Raw genomic sequence first — 17,728 nt, forward strand, 5'->3', positions numbered from 1 at the left:
AACTGGAATTGAGTTTATTCAAAGAGATATAAAAGGCCAGAGATCTAAGCCAAGCAAAAGGTAATAACACAATGGTGGCATCTTTGACACTCCTGTCACAACACCTCATTCCAGGCCAGCACAAATAATAATTCCAACATGATCCTGCCATGTAGACTTGACGGGTTAGAACCAAAGCTGGCCCAGTTCCACAGGTATGATGATATCATACAAATATTAAGTCTCAAAGTTTTCAGCACCACTTCAGAAGCAACACAAGAAGATTAGGCTTCTCAGCATCAAGGTGTCTGGTACATTTTTCAGGCTCGAACTCAAAGGGACACATTCTATGGTGAAGCCAAACATGAAGATAGCAATAAAATCAAAGATCAGTCAAAATAGGTACTTTGCTATATTTCACTTCACATTTTCTTTCTGGCAATTCTTTTCTTATTTCCAATACATACACACTATCTGCTCCTAAAATTACAGGATCGTCTTTTTAAATGTTTTTAATTCAAAAGAACAGTGAATTTCCATAATACCCATACAAACTCATAATCTCATGGTTGTGGGTTCAAGCCCCACATTGGACAATAGATTCCTGCATTGCAGAGGGTTGGACTAGATGACCCTTGTGGTCCCTCTACAATTCTATGATTCTATGAAACTGCTCTAAATCTAACAGACTAGGTATGGAGAAAGAGGGGAGCTTTCTGTGAAGCAGTCAGGTTCCAGGATTGCTCCATGTTTACCATCTGCTGTGAGAATCATGTGATTGGAAAGGACCTCAAAGATCATCTAGCCCAGGGATGGGAAACTTTCAGCCCTCCAGAAGTTTTTGAACTCCCAACTTCAATTGGCCAGACAACATGGCCAATGATCAACCACGATGGAAGTTGTAGTCCACTAAATTCTGGAGGGCCACAGATTCCTCACCTCTGATTTACCCCAACTCCATGCCAATCAGGAAATCTGCTACTGGAGCATCCCCAATAGGTAGCAGGGTCAGCCTAAGGCATTTTGGCACCTGAGATGGACCATAAAATGGTGCCCACCCCTCTGGCCAAGGAAGAAGGAAATAATGAAGATATCAGGAACAAGCAGGAGGGATCAAATCAACCTTACCCTATGGCTGAACTGGGAATCAAAGGTGGGTTCAGGTCCCAAGAGACCCTGCCATTTCCCCCATAGGAATGGGAGGAGACCAGCAGTGCCTCCTATTCACTGAGAGGCCGCTGTGCAGGCATCGTTGGGGGTGAGGTTGCTCAGGAGAAGACAGATCTGGCCTCCAAGTAGTGTGCTGCAGTTGCTGCTAGCAACACGGCGGCAGCAGTGGGCGATGCATTTCTCAGAGGCTGAATCTGCACTCCCTGTGGATCCTGCTACTCAAGGTGGTCACTGTAGCTTGCCTCATGGACAGGCCAGCCCCAAGAGGTAGCCATCCAGCCTCTGATTAGAAACCTCTGTTAGACAAGTCCACCACCTTCCAAGGCAATCAGTTCTACTGTCAAGAAGCTTGCAACGTGAGAACACTTTTTCCTAATATGTAGTCTAAATCCTCTTTCCTGTAATTTGAACCCATAGGATCAGGTCCTACCTTCTGGAACAACAGAAATGAATTACTCCATTATCTATGTGACAGCTCTCAGATATGACTATCACATGAAGATGACTAACATATTACCTCTTAATTCTGTTTTCTTCACGCTAAACATACCCAATTATCAAGGAGTTGTGCTGCCATAGATGTGATGGCTATGGGAAAAGGCAAGACTTTATGCAGAGCAATTAAGCAGTGCCTCCACTGCCAAACATGCTCACATATTCAAACCTACCAACAAAACCAAAATACCTAGAGGTTTGCTTTACAGACCAAACAAAAGCTGAACTTCTCAGGATGCTGAGAATTCTGCACCTTATACACAACTCTGCAACTGTATTGTTCGTGGCAAAGAATACAACATGGTGTACTATATTAAACATGTCGCACATCTTTGCACCAAGAAGCAGAAGGTAAGGACATAGGTATGTATTACCTGCTATAATATGTTATAGAGTATGGACTATGTTTTAATGTCAACCAAAGCATTAAATTTTCAGAGGATTCTGAAGAAATCTGTAAAAAATAACTGATCTATCACAGGAGATAGAACAGAAAACACATGAAGAGATTGTACAGGGTTCCAGTTCATGAGGACAATGTATGAGGTCTGAACATCAGATTCAGCTACGTTCTGAATTGAATCAGGCTGAATTGGTTAATTTGTGCCCTGCCTCTATCAGGTTGAAGCAGCTACAAATCAAAACAGATAAAGTTGTCCCAAATCAATCTGTAGCAATTTGTGCTCATCTGTAGCTCAGAAAATCAAACATACCAGCTTCAAACTGTTGCAACTATTAATTACAACGCCCTATAAGGAATATGCCAAGGTAGGGAGAGGGGGAGAATGATCTCACACCACCCAACACTCTCCAATCACAGGACTTTGCCTAATATGAGCTACAGGGCTAGTCTAGAATGCTATCATTCTACCCAACACTCTCCAAGTTCTATCTTTCCAGAAGTGTATGGTGGCGTGAGATGGCATTTGTTTTCTGTTCTTTCCAATAAATCCCAGCTCCATCCTTAAAAACAAAAAAGTCTGTCTTAGTATCCCACCCCCTCCAAAATTTGGCTCTAGTTTTTAGGTAAGGTTTATTTACAGCTGTATTCAGTTTTCTGTGTCTATCTTTATTAGTACTTAGCCTTGTGTGTCTATTGTGAATGCATAACACAGTCTAGTACTTTATTATTATAGCAGTCAGCCATACCCTTGAGTTTTTCTGATTGTTGTTGTTGTTGTTCTTTCCAACAGCTAAGCAATTTAACAGCCTAGTTGTGGGGTAGGTCTTTGCTAAGAAATTCTTATTATTTGGCCACCCACACCTTGTGGGCATATTAGCCAAGCTTTTGACTTCAGTATCATCATCACTATTATTATTTCCCATTACCAATCACAGTGAATATTATTAAATATTTCTATTCTCCACCCCCTCATTCACTCCTGCTGCTGGCAATCTACCCCACTACATGAGATGGTCTCTTCTGTGACTCCAATGAACTTTAGTTTCCACTCATTGCTAACTATCTACCTCTCAAATGACTTCTGTACTTGTATCATTTCACTATCTTTTATGCATAGCTTTATCCTGATGCTGCTTGCCTGTGCCTAGTATTCAAGCCTTTTATATTATTATTAAAAAACCCTCAAACATTTTCAAAATTTTGATGGAAGTCCCAGGGCAGACCCTGTTTTTTTAAAATCTATTTTGGGGGGGAAACTAATTTTAAAGCTATCTAGTCCTAGAACTACCCATCTGAACTTTGGCAGGGATTATCCCATCTGTTGGAGCTACCATGTCTCCAATGTTCAGACACCTATGTGAATATATACATATATTTTTATATAGCCATTTGGTTTCATGACACTAGTCAGTAAGATTTCCAGATCGCAATTTGGATTCCAAACGGGGCTGGAACAGGACCAAATCAGGCCAGACTGGATTTACACCTCAGGGCCACAAATTGGATTGGGGAATCCATGACCAGCCCTACAACCTATGCATGGTCAGAAGACTTCTCTTTTACAGAGATGCCCCCAATGTGGAAAATGGGGGAGCAATAGAGGAGGCAGAGGTGAGCCCAGTGCATTCAGCTCCATTCTCTATCCATGTTACATTAATACATGGATTATATAATTAAATTGTATTAATTTGGAATTAATTGGTATTTGTATAAACTGTATAGTTGGGGTAATATTGGGTTAATATTGGAAAACTAATAAAAAATATTTGGGGAAAAAGGATTACAGTGGTACCTCAGGTTACATACGCTTCAGGTTACAGACTCTGCTAACCCAGAAATAGTACCTTGGGTTAAGAACTTTGCTTCGGGATGAGAACAGAAATTGTGCTCCGGTGATGTGGCAGCAGTGGGAGGCCCCATTAGCTAAAGTGGTGCTTCAGCTTAAGAACAGTTTCAGGTTAAGAACGGACCTCCGGAACGAATTAAGTACTTAACCCGAGGTACCACTGTATAGACAATAGAATACTCAAATACCATTATAGCCTGCAGCTCATCTACTAAATAGATAACACGTATTGTTTCATGATGCTTCTGCCCTTTAAAAACTTCAAAATAATATGTTTCTAAATAACTCAGTAGCGTTAAGTTATAACAAGAGCTAAGGAGAGGGAGAGAGAAAAATTTAAAAGATGAAGAAGAAGCGGATAGGTAGGGAATAGACAGGAAACCATGTAAGGAGGGGAAGGGAAGTATATGAAAGGATGTATTCTTATTATTTCTTTTTGAATGTAATAGTTTACGTATTAATGCTGAATTGCAACAGAAAAGCAAATAAAAAATATTTACAGAAAAAAATGTTTTTAGACAGGAACATCTTCACATGTGTGTTACTTTTTTTCTTAACATCAAAGAAGAATCCGTTAGGTTTGTTAATGCCCATAGTTCTTGCATGTTAGAACATGGTCCAGAACCATAAAATGTTTCCTTTGGCTGACTAATAAGGCCAGCATTCTCTGCTGGTTAGTATACTTTTCTTTTTAAAACAAAAACAAAAAACAGACATTCTAGTGCTCAATACTGAAAACTTGGAATGATACAGTATCAGGAGAGCTCTTCATTAATTCAGCTGAAGCCTAACAGAATTTTATGTCTGCAGGGCCATCATACATTAATGACATATATGGGAAGCAGCATTTAAATTATTCAGCAACACTAGGAATGCAGATCCAGCAGTTTTTAGATTTCTCAACTGCTGTATAAAAAAACCCCTACCCTCTCTCGCTTGCTCATTCTCTCTCTCTCTCCCTCTCACACACACAATTCTGCAATCAATGAGTTGATGAAAACCAGCAGCACTCCTTTCAATTTGTTGCACACATAACAATGAACCCTTCTGTTTTTCTTGCAGATGTAGCCACTCTTTTACATGACCAGAGAAGCCTTCAAATTTATGTTCGCTAAATCTTCCAGGGCAATTCCAGCTATTATAAACATATAAACAAGTGGCTTCCTCTAAAAACACCAAAGAGACTAGAATCAGGCATAGAGCAAACAGAATCCATATGTCTGTGTTTACAGACTAACAACAACGGTGCCAGTGTGCAGAGCTGGCTTATTCTATTTGTTGTTTTAGTTGGCAGCTCTTGCTTGAGCACCCGTTGCCATGGCAACTCTGTGCACAACTCACAATGCACCCAAACGAACTCGGAGCTAAATTAACTTATTGCATGTCACCAATGAGAAATGACTGTTCAGAGGTAATTTTCTGTACTAATATGTAATAGAGTTAACTCTCTAAATTGAATTAAATTAATTAAATGCCACTCCCAGTAAATCAGATTCTATTACATCAATGTTAAAATAAATTAAATGTTTTATTAAAACCACTAATAATATTATGCTATTACTTCATTCATTCAAAATTCTGTACAGTTGATTTTAGACACATGCATGCTTTGCACTAACTAGAATAGTCTGCATTTGATACAGCTCTGCTTACAGCAAATTATGACAAGGAACAGGGCAAAGTTGGTTTCAATCAAATCATCCATGCTATAATACCACTGTTTTAAACATTTTTTTCAAGCTTAAGATGTGGACTCCATATTCTTTCTTTCTTTCTTTCTTTCTTTCTTTCTTTCTTTCTTTCTTTCTTTCTCTCTCTCTCTCTCTCTCTCTCTCACACACACACACACACACACACACACACTTTAGAGAGGCAGTTCAGAAAAGATCAAGAACATGTGGCGTAACAACATATAAAGCAAACTTTAAAAAGAGTTACAGAAAAATGTAACACCCTTAGAGGAAGGGGAATTTAAAAAAGGAAATAAAATTAATAAATTCAGAATTCCAATTTGTACAAAATGTTGGCTTTCAATTTACATATTATCATTCCATAGAAATACTTTGGAGTCACTGTGGACAAGGTTCAAAAAGTCATTGGCACATGTTAGGAATCATTAGGAAACACCAATGAGTACTGTGCAGAGTTACCACACAAGAACTGGAAAAGATACAAAGAAGAGGGGGAAACCCCACACAGCATGGCATCCTATCAATGAAGAGGGAAACCCTGCATATCAGAACCACTCTTTATGAACAATCTAAAAGAGGAATCTTCTGCAAACAGCAGAGGGAGCACACACTATTCTTATGCCTGTGTTGATCCTGCTGATACTGGTGTTACTCAGAGAGGGCGGGGGAGAAGCAATGCTCATTTCATTAAAGGTACAGAAGAGTTATAAAGGAGAAATGTTTAACATCTTTGGCCCTTATTTTCTGCATTTCTTCAAAAAATTTAGGAAAGGAGGTGTGTCAAATGCTTCCCCGTGGAAGGCTTTTAAGAAGCTATGCCCTCTTCCAGGATTCTCCATTTCCCCACCTCCCCCCCAATTGCTTGCAAGAGGCACTCAGCTGAATATGTTTAATATTCATCAAGCACTTTTTGAGTTCTTTATCCCCACTATTCAGGGAAATACTGTGTTTAGATTTATGCACATTCATGAGACATCTGTTTAAAAACCTTTTTTTAAAATTGTGCATCTGAGATGTACTGGATTATAAGAGACACATCCAACCTATCAATTGTGGAGATCATACCCTTGTATGAACACACTTCCCTTTAAAATATGAGCCTTTTTTGGTCATTGCATCTGTATACAGTAAATTACAGCTATTTACAAACATATGTACCCTTCACAACTGACATGGTGAATGTATATTAGTCCTCTGATAACTGTTACCTGCGTAGAGAACAATGGAGAGGAGGATGTCCTAATTATTAGAACGCACCTTTTAAAATATGCCTGTTATCATGGGGAATGTGACTTCACATATGAAACTGAACATACAGAAGGTCACCCAGATACAGAGACCTTGTATGCCTATGGTGCTCAGGATCATGGCCAATGTATTTTTGAAATATGAAATAAACACTCCTAAAAAATTGCAACATGCTTAGAATAATCTTTCCTGTATATCACAATATACAGCAGTCTTCTTTCTTCAAATATTGCAACTACGGGATGCAGCTATCAGAAGTTGCCCTTCGCATATAGACAATAATCCCTGAGTACACAGATCTCAGCCTATCCCACTCTACCCTATGCCAAAATAAAAATGAATTTTCTAAAACCATTGTGATTTCTAAAATTTCAACTGTTTGGGCACATCACAGCTGGTGTGGCTTAATAAAGTGCACTAGGCAAAGCACATTAGAGCAGAAAAAGTCTTTTATTGCACAGTGAAGTATACACTGTGGGCGGATAAATAACCATAAAGCAGCAGGAAGCTTGATCACAACTACCTCAACTATTGTTGAGTAGTTGGGCTAAATTTATATTCTAGCCAGCACAGTGCTATTCTGTGAGATTGATTTTCCTGAATGACCTTTTGGCCCGACACAAAACTCGCAAGCTCTCTCAGCAAATCACTGACATTTAATGCTTCTTTTCCTTAGAAAAGCAAAGAAAGGCAGGCATAGTATTTTGCTTAATTCAATTCATCAAACAAAACAGAGGAAAGGTGGGGAAAGGCAAGGATGTCGTCTATACCAGGATCACCGGAGGATTTGTGAGAGCTGAGTTATTGAATCTACTATTCCTATTCCACCATTAGGGAATCGGGACTAAAGCTTTTAAGCTTTAAATATAACCAGAGGGGGAGGGCAAAAAGTGATTCCCACGTTTTTCAGACTGTGGCTTTATCTGAATTTTAAACATTTTGCTAAACTATGATGAGCAATTTTGGAATGGTACCCAACTTGTCACCTCTCATTAGTGAAGATTTATAGCACATCCAGTGTACAGTGGTACCTCGGGTTAAGAACTTAATTTGTTCTGGAGGTCCATTCTTAACCTGAAACTGTTCTTAACCTGAGGTCCCACTTTAGCTAATGGGGCCTCCCGCAGCCGCTGTGCCGCCACCGTGCAATTTCTGTTCTCATCCTGAAGCAAAGTTCTTAACCCGAGGTACTATTTCTGCGTTAGTGGAGTCTGTAACCTGAAGTGTCTGTAACCTGAAGCATCTGTAACCTGAGGTACCACTGTATTCCTTCCTTAGTAACAAGAAAAAGAAAGATTCGTCTAAGGAGAAGAGGGAGCACTATAACAGAGTAGCTGTCTCTGGTTTTGGTTTTTTTTGGGGGGGGGGTTGTTCCTCATATTACTTTGTAAGTGGCCTGTACACTGATGGTCTTCTAAAAATGAATAACAAACTACAAAACTTGCAAAAGAGGAGCTCTTAAACATTCTCTGCAAAGACCATCAGGAAACCCAAGGGGCAGTGAACTCAACAGACTTTCCATGGATCCAACAAATCTAGAACTTTCTTTTATTTGTACTTCACAACCTGAACTAATTAAAAGTTGCTTATCAATAACTAGTTGTTTTTCGTGTGCTGTGAAATGGACACATGGGTTTTCAGTTCCCACAGAGCAACTTAGAGAATGTTCTAGAGACATTGGTTAAGTATTCTTTCCTTCTATTTTGCACATGTCTAAAGAGGTGTAGATTGGGACGCGGGTGGTGCTGTGGGTTAAACCACAGAGCCTAGGACTTGCCGATCAGAAGGTCGGCGGTTCGAATCCCCGCGACAGGGTGAGCTCCCGTTGCTCGGTCCCTGCTCCTGCCAACCTAGCAGTTCGAAAGCACGTCAAAGTGCAAGTAGATAAATAGGTACCGCTCTGGCGGGAAGGTAAACGGGGTTTCTGTGCACTGCTCTGGTTCGCCAGAAGTGGCTTAGTCATGCTGGCCACATGACCCGGAAGCTGTACGCCGGCTCCCTTGGCCAATAAAGCGAGATGAGCACCACAACCCCAGAGTCAGTCACGATTGGACCTAATGGTCAGGGGTCCCTTTACCTTTACCTTTAAAGAGGTGTAGTGAGTGCTGGCCTCTTTACTTGCTTCAAACCACACTGAGAGTTTACAACCTAAAGCATGGATGAGGAACACGCTGCCTTCAAAATGTTGTTTGCATACAACTTCCAGCAGACCCAGGCAACATGGCAGGGATAGTGGGTGTTTCAGTAAAATAGCATCTGGAGGGCCACAGGTTCCTCACTCCTAATTTAAAGACACATCTGTAGTGTGGGTTGTATGACAACATTTGGATTATTTCTCTATGTAGCCATAAGAAGCCTACTGTTGTTCTTCATAATAACTCTCCATGACACAAACTAGCATACCTGGAGAAAGTTGCTGATGTTGTCAGGCAAACAAGGCTATTGAGAATACTGGTATCAAAAGTAGAACTGGAGTGCACTCTCCTTTCTGGGATAATAACCCCTCTGGAAAAGTCAATGAATTTAGCCATGGCTGCTATGGAATGTCCTCTAACATCACATAGAAGAGATTGTCCCAACAAATCATGATAATGTGACAGTGAAAATGATCAAGCAGAAAAGTTATTTGTTGGGTCTCCAGAGCAAAGAAAGAGGTTAACATATCTGTGGAAAGCAGCTACTCCATTCAGTGACCAGAACAGATACCATAAACACCTCTGTGAATCCCTAACATATTCGATGTTTTGTGGATTGGAATTTTAATACACTTTGAAAGCAAATCTTGGCTAAAAAGCACGGCATAAATATGAATGAATGAATGAATTAAATTTAAAAAATGCATATGCTTTATATCTCATCAACTATATATCTGCATGACTAATCATGACAGAAAATGCAGACTGCAGTAATCAACACATGAATCCTAAGAATTGTAGCAGATAAAGATGACACATTTAGCTCCTTTGAACCTTTTCCGTGTCTAGTTAGACACATGCAAGTTCCTTTCAAATGAACACTAAACATGTGTACGCAGCAAACAAACATCAAGGAATGGATCTCACCATCATGCTCTGTCTGCAAGCATCCCTGTGTCACTCGATTGGCCATTGTTGGACACAGAATGCTGAACTGAATATACTATTAGTGTTATCCAGCAATGCTATGGTATTTGTGTAGAAAGTAAGTCTTTCTTGAAACAGCTCTCAGTTATGCACTGGAACAGTAACATCAAAAGCAGAAAATCCTTTTCCAAAGAACCTTCTATTGCAAGACGGTACATATATTTATTTTGGATAGTTTGTACATTCTGTGCCATGAATGAAAACATTTAGCCATATGAGGCCCCTGTGTAATATTTAATTGGCAGCGTGCCACATACACCCACATACAGGAAGAACGTTTTTCTGCTTAACCAGTCACTCCTTCCTGAGACTACAGGAGACAATGTGGCTAAGTAAGCAGTAGTTGGTGTTATTTTGCACCAAACTATACCTAACAGGATATGCGATTCCACTTTCTTTCAAAACACAGTATGAAAGTTAACTGTTTTCAGTTGTTGTTTTTCATTAGAGAGAGAGAAATACAGCAGGGGTCCCTGTTGAAAAAGATAAAAGTATTTTTGAGAAGAACCAAGAATCAATCAGAATTTTCTATCAGGTTGGGGGAAGAAAGGTATCCAAGCTAACTGGGATCTCTCAGGATGACTTCTGCTGCACAGAGCCACTATCATGGTTATCAAGATGTAATTCCCTGAATGTCATGTTCCTGAAACTTTGCCATCAAGGGACAACAGGTTTGCTGAAGTGAATGAAACAAAGCAGGAGGACTGAATATTGGAACTACTATTTGTTCCTGCTAAACAAACAGCTTACTGTTCCAGATGGAGAGAGAGAAATTTTTTGATGTTGATTATCCATTGGTCAATGGAGTCTAAGAAGTCACCCTGGTACAGATTTATCGTAACGCCTCACGTGATCAGCCTAAACATCTTCAGAAACTTTTTGATTCATTCCTGTTTAAGAATAGTATTTCTCCACCCATTTTCTTTGTAATGATGAAGCAAAAAGATGCATGACAGTGACAGTGAGGGGAACTTTCCCAAATTACTTGACATGGAGCAGTGGGAAAGAATCATTCCATTGTCCTCCAAGTCTAAAAGGCTGTCACAACCTCCACCATATTTTTGAAGCAAAATCAGGAAGAATGGGACTTTCAGGTGGAACACTGATTGCTACTTCTGATCTCAAGTCTTGACCTCACTCTGAAATGCTAACCTGAAGCAGGGCTGTGTATATTTCTATGTATTCTATGCAAGTGAAGAAGAAACTTAGACTCTAGCACTGGATACAGAATTATTCTTATCTTTGTAGGGAGCATTTTTAGTCTCATGACTGCAAATGCGTGCTTGAAAATGCCTGGTAAGATATGATGAAACCTCAAAACCCAAAGGTGTGGTTAAATAAGATTTCTAGTGGGCAAGACTTCAGTATTACATGTAGGCTCAGGGGTACGGGACGTTATTACATGTAGGCTCAGGGGTAGGGGACGTTTTTCAGCCATATTCCGTCACGGAATCTTCCAGGTATCACATATGCAAAACAAAAGAGAACATGTCTTAAAAACACCTACCTACACACTCCCTGAAGCTGGAAGAGAAACCTTGCCTTACACAATGGGTGGGGGTAGAGAAGGCCTACATTCACTTCACAGAAGGTGATGTCATGATTAAAAATTTCTCACAGCCCCTGTTACCATCTCCTTTGTTACTGCCTCTCTGGTATCTTCAAATTGCAGACACCAAAAGCAAAGCCCAAAAGCAAAAGAAGCCCAGAGAGAAACAACATTGCATTGAACCTTGGGGTTCCTTATAATTCTGTGAAACACAGAAAGAGGAAAGGGGACTTGGAAATGTCAAGGGAGTTGAAAGGAAGGCTTGCCTCACCATGGCAAGACAGGAGGGAAGACCATGAGAGAGGGGTGACAGACGCTGGATTAGGGTGTGGGCCCAGTAGCTGGCAAGAGGTGGGTATGCATGCTGGAAGTGGATTGGTTCCGCTTCCTGTAAAAAAAGCCACAGGAAGGGCAACAGAGGCATACAGCCTCTTCCCTTCGCCTGGCAACACCTAATCAAGGCACCTTTATTTGCTCCTGTTTTACATAAAGTGGAGCTGAGGTGTGAACAAAGATGCTCTGATTTGCTAGGTATTACCAATCAAAAGTGAGAGGCTAAATGGAGAGCTAATGGATCCATCAGCCTCCTCAAGGCTTTTCTCTAGAGATTTGTTAGTGGTTGTTTTTCCTGAAAGGCTACAAAGCCAAGGCCGGATGCATGGACAGCTGGTCACACTTCTCTCTTTTGATAAAAAACACAAAAGTATACCTAAAGACACACGGTACTTTAAAAGCCACCTATGGCTATGTGAGCAAGGAGTTTCGATTATTATAGCATGGGGGACAGGCAGAGAGTTGGCTTGTTTGGAAAGGGTGCTGCCCTCTTTGACCATAGGCACAAGCTAGTTCTAGCTGTTGTTTGTGACATGTGTATGTCTTCCCCAAGAAACTGAGGGTGCCGTTCATAGGGTTTTCTAAATTTACCATAATAAGAACTAAGGGTTGTGACTGATCCAGTCACCTAGTCAAGAGTCATGGTTCAGAAAGGCATATGAATTCAACTGCAAGTCCACTCCAGCAGTTTGGCAGGAGAATTTTAGAAAATAAGCATATACTTGTGCAAATGTGCTTAATTCACAGCACAGATATGTGCCTTTCTTGGCACGGAATTTTCATGACTATTTTTAATGTGGCTTGAAGCTTCAAGGCCTTTTTAGATATAGCAGCTATGTAAGTGACAAAAGAAACACTGTGAGCCTTTAGTCCCTTGCTAAGAGAGTAGAGGAAAATACCTTATTATCCTTTTCATCTCTGTGGCTCACCCCAGTGACTGTAGGGAAGAGCTTCTGCTCAGAGAAGGTGATCCAAGCAAGATTTGTCTCAGTACTGATGTCAACTCCTCAAATACGAAGCCTCCAAGATAGGGACTGAAACCACATTTTGAAGCAAGTTTCATTCCCTGGCTAGTACAGTGGTACCTCAGGTTACAAGCACCTCAGGTTACAAACACTTCGGGTTACAGACTCCGCTAACCCGGAAGTAGTACCTCGGGTTAAGAAGTTTGCCCCAGGATGAGAACAGAAATCGCACTCTGGCAGCAGCAGGAGGCCCCATTAGCTAAAGTGACACCTCAGGTTAAGAACGGTTTCAGGTTAAGAACGGACCTCCGGAACGAATTAAGTTTGTAACCAGAGGTACCACTGTATGCAAACTATAGTTAGCAGGGACCATGGTTTGCCCAATTCAGATATCATGGCAAACTATGGCTATCTCAAACCAGAGAAGGGAAGGAGGAGGAACTTGCTCATGATGCCTGAATTAAGTGTATGTCTGCGAGCTTAAAACCAGTATCACAACAGTCTAAAGACTGCACACACAATGAAACAGTTCAATGCCTATATTCTGCATTGAAATGACAATTCTAAATAATTGCAAGCAATGAATATTTTATAAGGAATCAATTATTCAATTACCTTTGGTTTTTTGTTCAGCAGCCTGAAAAACAAAAAGAAAAAAAGTTGTTAGTAGCAAGATTTTTACTGAAGACATCTGTGAAAAGCATCTTGCAATCAACCACACCATATATAAAATATAACCAAATATGGCTTGTTCAACAGTTTAGAATACACAATTTTTTGAAGAATAGAGGAGGACAGAGCTGTTGTTTTTCCATAGCCTTTTACTGGCAGCAGAACACCTGAAGTATATTATAGTGCTTACTTTTCTTCTTGGTGCAACAAGAAGAATGAAGTCTTACAGATGCAAGCAGTAAGGTGTTTAGGGCTGCAACCAAACAATAGTAGAACTAGGCTTCAGCACAAAAGGGCAATCACTTCATAGCTATCTCTTCACAAAAACACTACTTCCTTGAGAGATCTCAACATTTAGGAGCACATATATGAGGAATGTGAGCTTTGACCAACCCTCGCTCTCTGGCACATGCAATGGTTTATGGCATAAAAAACATTTGTTTATATGCATATAAAAATGTGTATTCTACTTGGGAAGCCCCTATATTTCTAAGTTAAAATTTCTTACATCTTTTCCTCTAGAAGTTTGTTCATTTTAACTCATGATTCTGCTTTAAAGTGAAAGCAAAGATGGGCCCTCAGCAGCATAAGTCAACATACAGGTATAGTTTGATAAAACAAATTGCTGCTTTACCACTTAAGAAATGAATGTACAGAACATATGCTACAAAGTTTATTTTGAATATGTGTTATAATTTACAGACTACCTATGTATAGACACTACTAAGACAGGCAGTATTAAGCTTTGAAATATGAACATCACCCATAATGATACATTATGAAATAAGGCACTTCAGTATATTTACAGAGAACTCTTGGCACTAATCACACAAGCAGTTAAATAATTACATGAACTGAGCAATGAAAATAGTTTAGAGTGTCAATGAAAGAATTAGACTAAGTAATGAAATATTTTTATATCTTGAAAATATACAAGGTAAAACAGGAGTGGGTGGTGCTGTGGTCTAAACCAGTGGTCTAAACCACTGAACCTCTTGGCCTTGCTGATCAGAAGGTCGGTGGTTCGAATCCACAGTACAATCTACAAGTACCTTAAATGAGTATATTTGCAAATAACCATTATTCTGTTGAAAGAAATTGACTTGAAACTGCCTTAAATGCAATAAAATGGCTGTAAGTTGCTTGCAAATCAGAATCATAGAAAGAATTTTATGAGCAGTTTAAATATATTAAGTTTTGGGTGGAAAAAGTAGATACTAGAGGTGTTAAAGGTTAACATTTTTAATGCCTAGTCTCAAAAGAGCTACTTAAAATACATCCAAATGCTTGGACATACTCAGTGGGGATTCTGGCTCCCCCTTCTCTTTGAGCAAATGACTGCAAGGCCAGAATTCCAGGGCCAGGTATTTCAAAGAGCCTCCTGAGAGAAGTGTGTCTGGCCCCTTGCTCCCTGAGTTGAAGTGGGCAGCGAATTCGCTTTTATTTAAGCAGGCTTTTGTAGGTGTCTGATTTTATCATACATTCCACTACTGATTTACATTGATGTTTTTTTGTTGTAATTCATTACGATTTTAGGCTGTGTTTTCATTTATGTGTATCACACTGATATATTTGAAATCTACCTGAACCCTCTGGTAAAAACAGTGGGGCAGAAACATGTTTATTATCATCATGCCCATCACCCTCATCACTACAAGTTGCTCCCGAACATTTCCTCCATTTGGTCTGTGGCATGGGGGCTGCTGCTTTTTGAGAAGCTCAAGCCCAAATCCTGAACCTTCCCCAGGCATGTGGAACTAGCTGCACAGTTCTTTACATCCTGGCAACACGTGTTACTAAAATATTGTTCATAATTAAACTACAACTTATAAACTGAATTTGTATGAAAGAAAAATCCTTAATTATACATAATGGTCTATAGACCAAGTATTTAAAAAATGGGCTATATTGATCTAGCTTCAAGCCCTGTTTCAGGATAGAAACAGCCTTCGTCACTCTAATGGGGATTGGATAGAAGGAGTGAAAGCCTATTGGTTTTTCTGGACCTCTCAGCAGCCTTTGATAGCATCAACCATGGGTTTCTTTTGAAACAGTTGTCTGGGTTAGGTTTAGGAGGCCTCTGGCCCCTCTTGGATAATAAATATGGGGATTTCTAATCCAATTATAGTAAAAGCATTTTCTTAGATGCACAGATGCATAGATCACATGGTATATTTCTGCCTGTTAAAAGAAATGTGACGAAAACCAAATATATGCATAAAATTTGGTACAAATATTGGTCACAGACTATGGGACTATATATAAAATCAAATCCAAATAATTAATCCAAGACACACTGGTGAAATCACCCTAAAATACTAAAATTACATCATTAAAGAAACATTCAAACAAACCTTTTTCTGAGCACCTTCCTTCTTTTTCTTTTCTTCCTGCTTTTTCTTTTTCTTTTCTTCCATCAAATGTTCCTCTTCTTGTGTTTGTTCTTTCTCCCTGTTTAAAATGGGAGAATGGTAACTGTTTTAGAGAAGGTTGTTTTACACAAAAGCTGTAAATAAGCCTGAGTGATATCCAAAGCTGCTAATATTTAAATGCATTTTATACTACAATGTGTATTTAAAAAATAATAATCGGTAACCCACAACTCTTTACTACTGTAACAAACAACATTTAGAAAGAATTGGCATTAATTAATAACCCTACAAAAGCAATCAAAATTTCCAAGTCTTACAAGAGGCATTTCCTGTATGTTCCATACGTCTTCAATTGTTCTGCATATACCACAGATGAGACCAAATATAGTATGAGCAAATGTCTCAAGCAACAGGGCTTTTCTTTCCCCTCTCTCCATTCCACTACAGCGCTCCACATGCCCCCCAAATCTGCTCTGAATGACTGGGGGACCCTCCAAAGCATATTTTAGGGGTGTACGGGGAGTGGAATACAGTACCTACAACTTATTAAGTGAACACTTGAGAAACATTAAAGATACACACCTGAAACTCTTTTTACAAAGTTTCACTAGATTGGTAAGAAACCTGATGCAAAAAACCATAAAAACCTAACCCTAATAAATGATAGAAAAATAGTATTAGAGGGATTGTGTTGTTGTTTAGTCGTTTAGTCATGTCCAACTCTTCGTGACCCCATGGACCAGAGTACGCCAGGCACTCCTGTCTTCCACTGCCTCCTGCAGTTAGAGGAATTAATCAGAGGGATTAATAAATGACAAATTAGCAAAAATTGCAGCTAAAAACTAGTGACTACATCTTTAGTGGGGATGTAGGTACAAATTTCACTAAAAATGCAAAAGGACTAACATTTCATTACAATTGGAATAAGTAGCTGATGGAACAAAGGTAGTGGAGGTGAGGAGATGGATTATAATTTTATTTTGAAGAATAATTCTATACTTTTTTACATTTTAAAAATCACTTAAGCTCCGTTTGTTTTCTGTACTGTATTTGAACTTAAAATATTAGAGTTATGAGTAATTGAACATAAAAAGGCCAAGGTTCAGTCACACTGTATCTCCAGAGAGGGTTCAAAAATTACACATAGGCAACCCAATCCACTCTACAATTTAATTTCAGGCCAAGAATTTTGGTTTTACTGGGCTGCAGATCAAGCTAAATGTGTTAAGTATGCTAAAAACTCACACATCTTCCACACCATCAAGCTGTTTTTCAATAGGTACGGTTACAGCTTATTTCCCAACGCTTTTCCAGCTGGTAACAATAGCAATCTCTCTCATGGGCACTGTGCTACAGTTTGTAAATTGGCAAATTTGAGAAAATAGGCAGGAAGTCTATCACTCTTCTGTCATTTTTACCCAGTGTCAGATATCCAGCATACAAAATCCTGACCCATTGTGATAGCAGATGAAGCTTTTGACCCTACACCATAGTTCTGTACAAGCAAGATCAATGAACTGTGAATTATGTTGTTACGCAGCCAGCAACTACGAACTCTGCTAAAAATAAGCCTCTCTCAAAGCAGAAATTTGTTCAAGAGTTAATTATCTGTCTTTTTTCAAGTATAACCTCAGTGTGAAGCTTTTTAAAGGTAGTATTTGGACAGTACAAAGGGAGTACTGAACAGTATATTCATGCAGAAATTTGAAAATATTACACACACACACACACACACACACACACACACACACAGAGTATGTGGCCAAATTTGAAGCTAAACATTTTTTTAAAAAAAGTATTAGTAACTCACTGAGGAACATGGGGACACACTCCTGTTTAGGATACAAAGGGATGTGTCTTAGATCAGGTAAGGAGAACCTGTG

General features: G+C 39.4%; 1 protein-coding gene across 10 annotated transcripts in view; it reads right to left on the reverse strand.

Annotated features, from left to right (window-relative positions):
* The window catches only part of TNRC6C (trinucleotide repeat containing adaptor 6C), a 116,211-nt gene that overhangs the window by 72,505 nt on the left and 25,978 nt on the right, over window positions 1-17,728 (reverse strand). For all 10 annotated transcript variants that reach the window (XM_077924249.1, XM_077924248.1, XM_077924247.1 and 7 more), the window contains 2 exons: window positions 15,828-15,924; window positions 13,417-13,438 (listed from right to left, as the gene is read on the reverse strand). In XM_077924249.1, coding sequence (XP_077780375.1) covers window positions 13,417-13,438; window positions 15,828-15,890 — 85 coding nt within the window. In that variant the 5' untranslated portion in view covers window positions 15,891-15,924. The remainder of the gene's footprint in view (window positions 1-13,416; window positions 13,439-15,827; window positions 15,925-17,728) is intronic.

The sequence above is a fragment of the Podarcis muralis genome, chromosome 2, assembly GCF_964188315.1.
Source record: "Podarcis muralis chromosome 2, rPodMur119.hap1.1, whole genome shotgun sequence".
NCBI lineage: Eukaryota > Metazoa > Chordata > Lepidosauria > Squamata > Lacertidae > Podarcis > Podarcis muralis.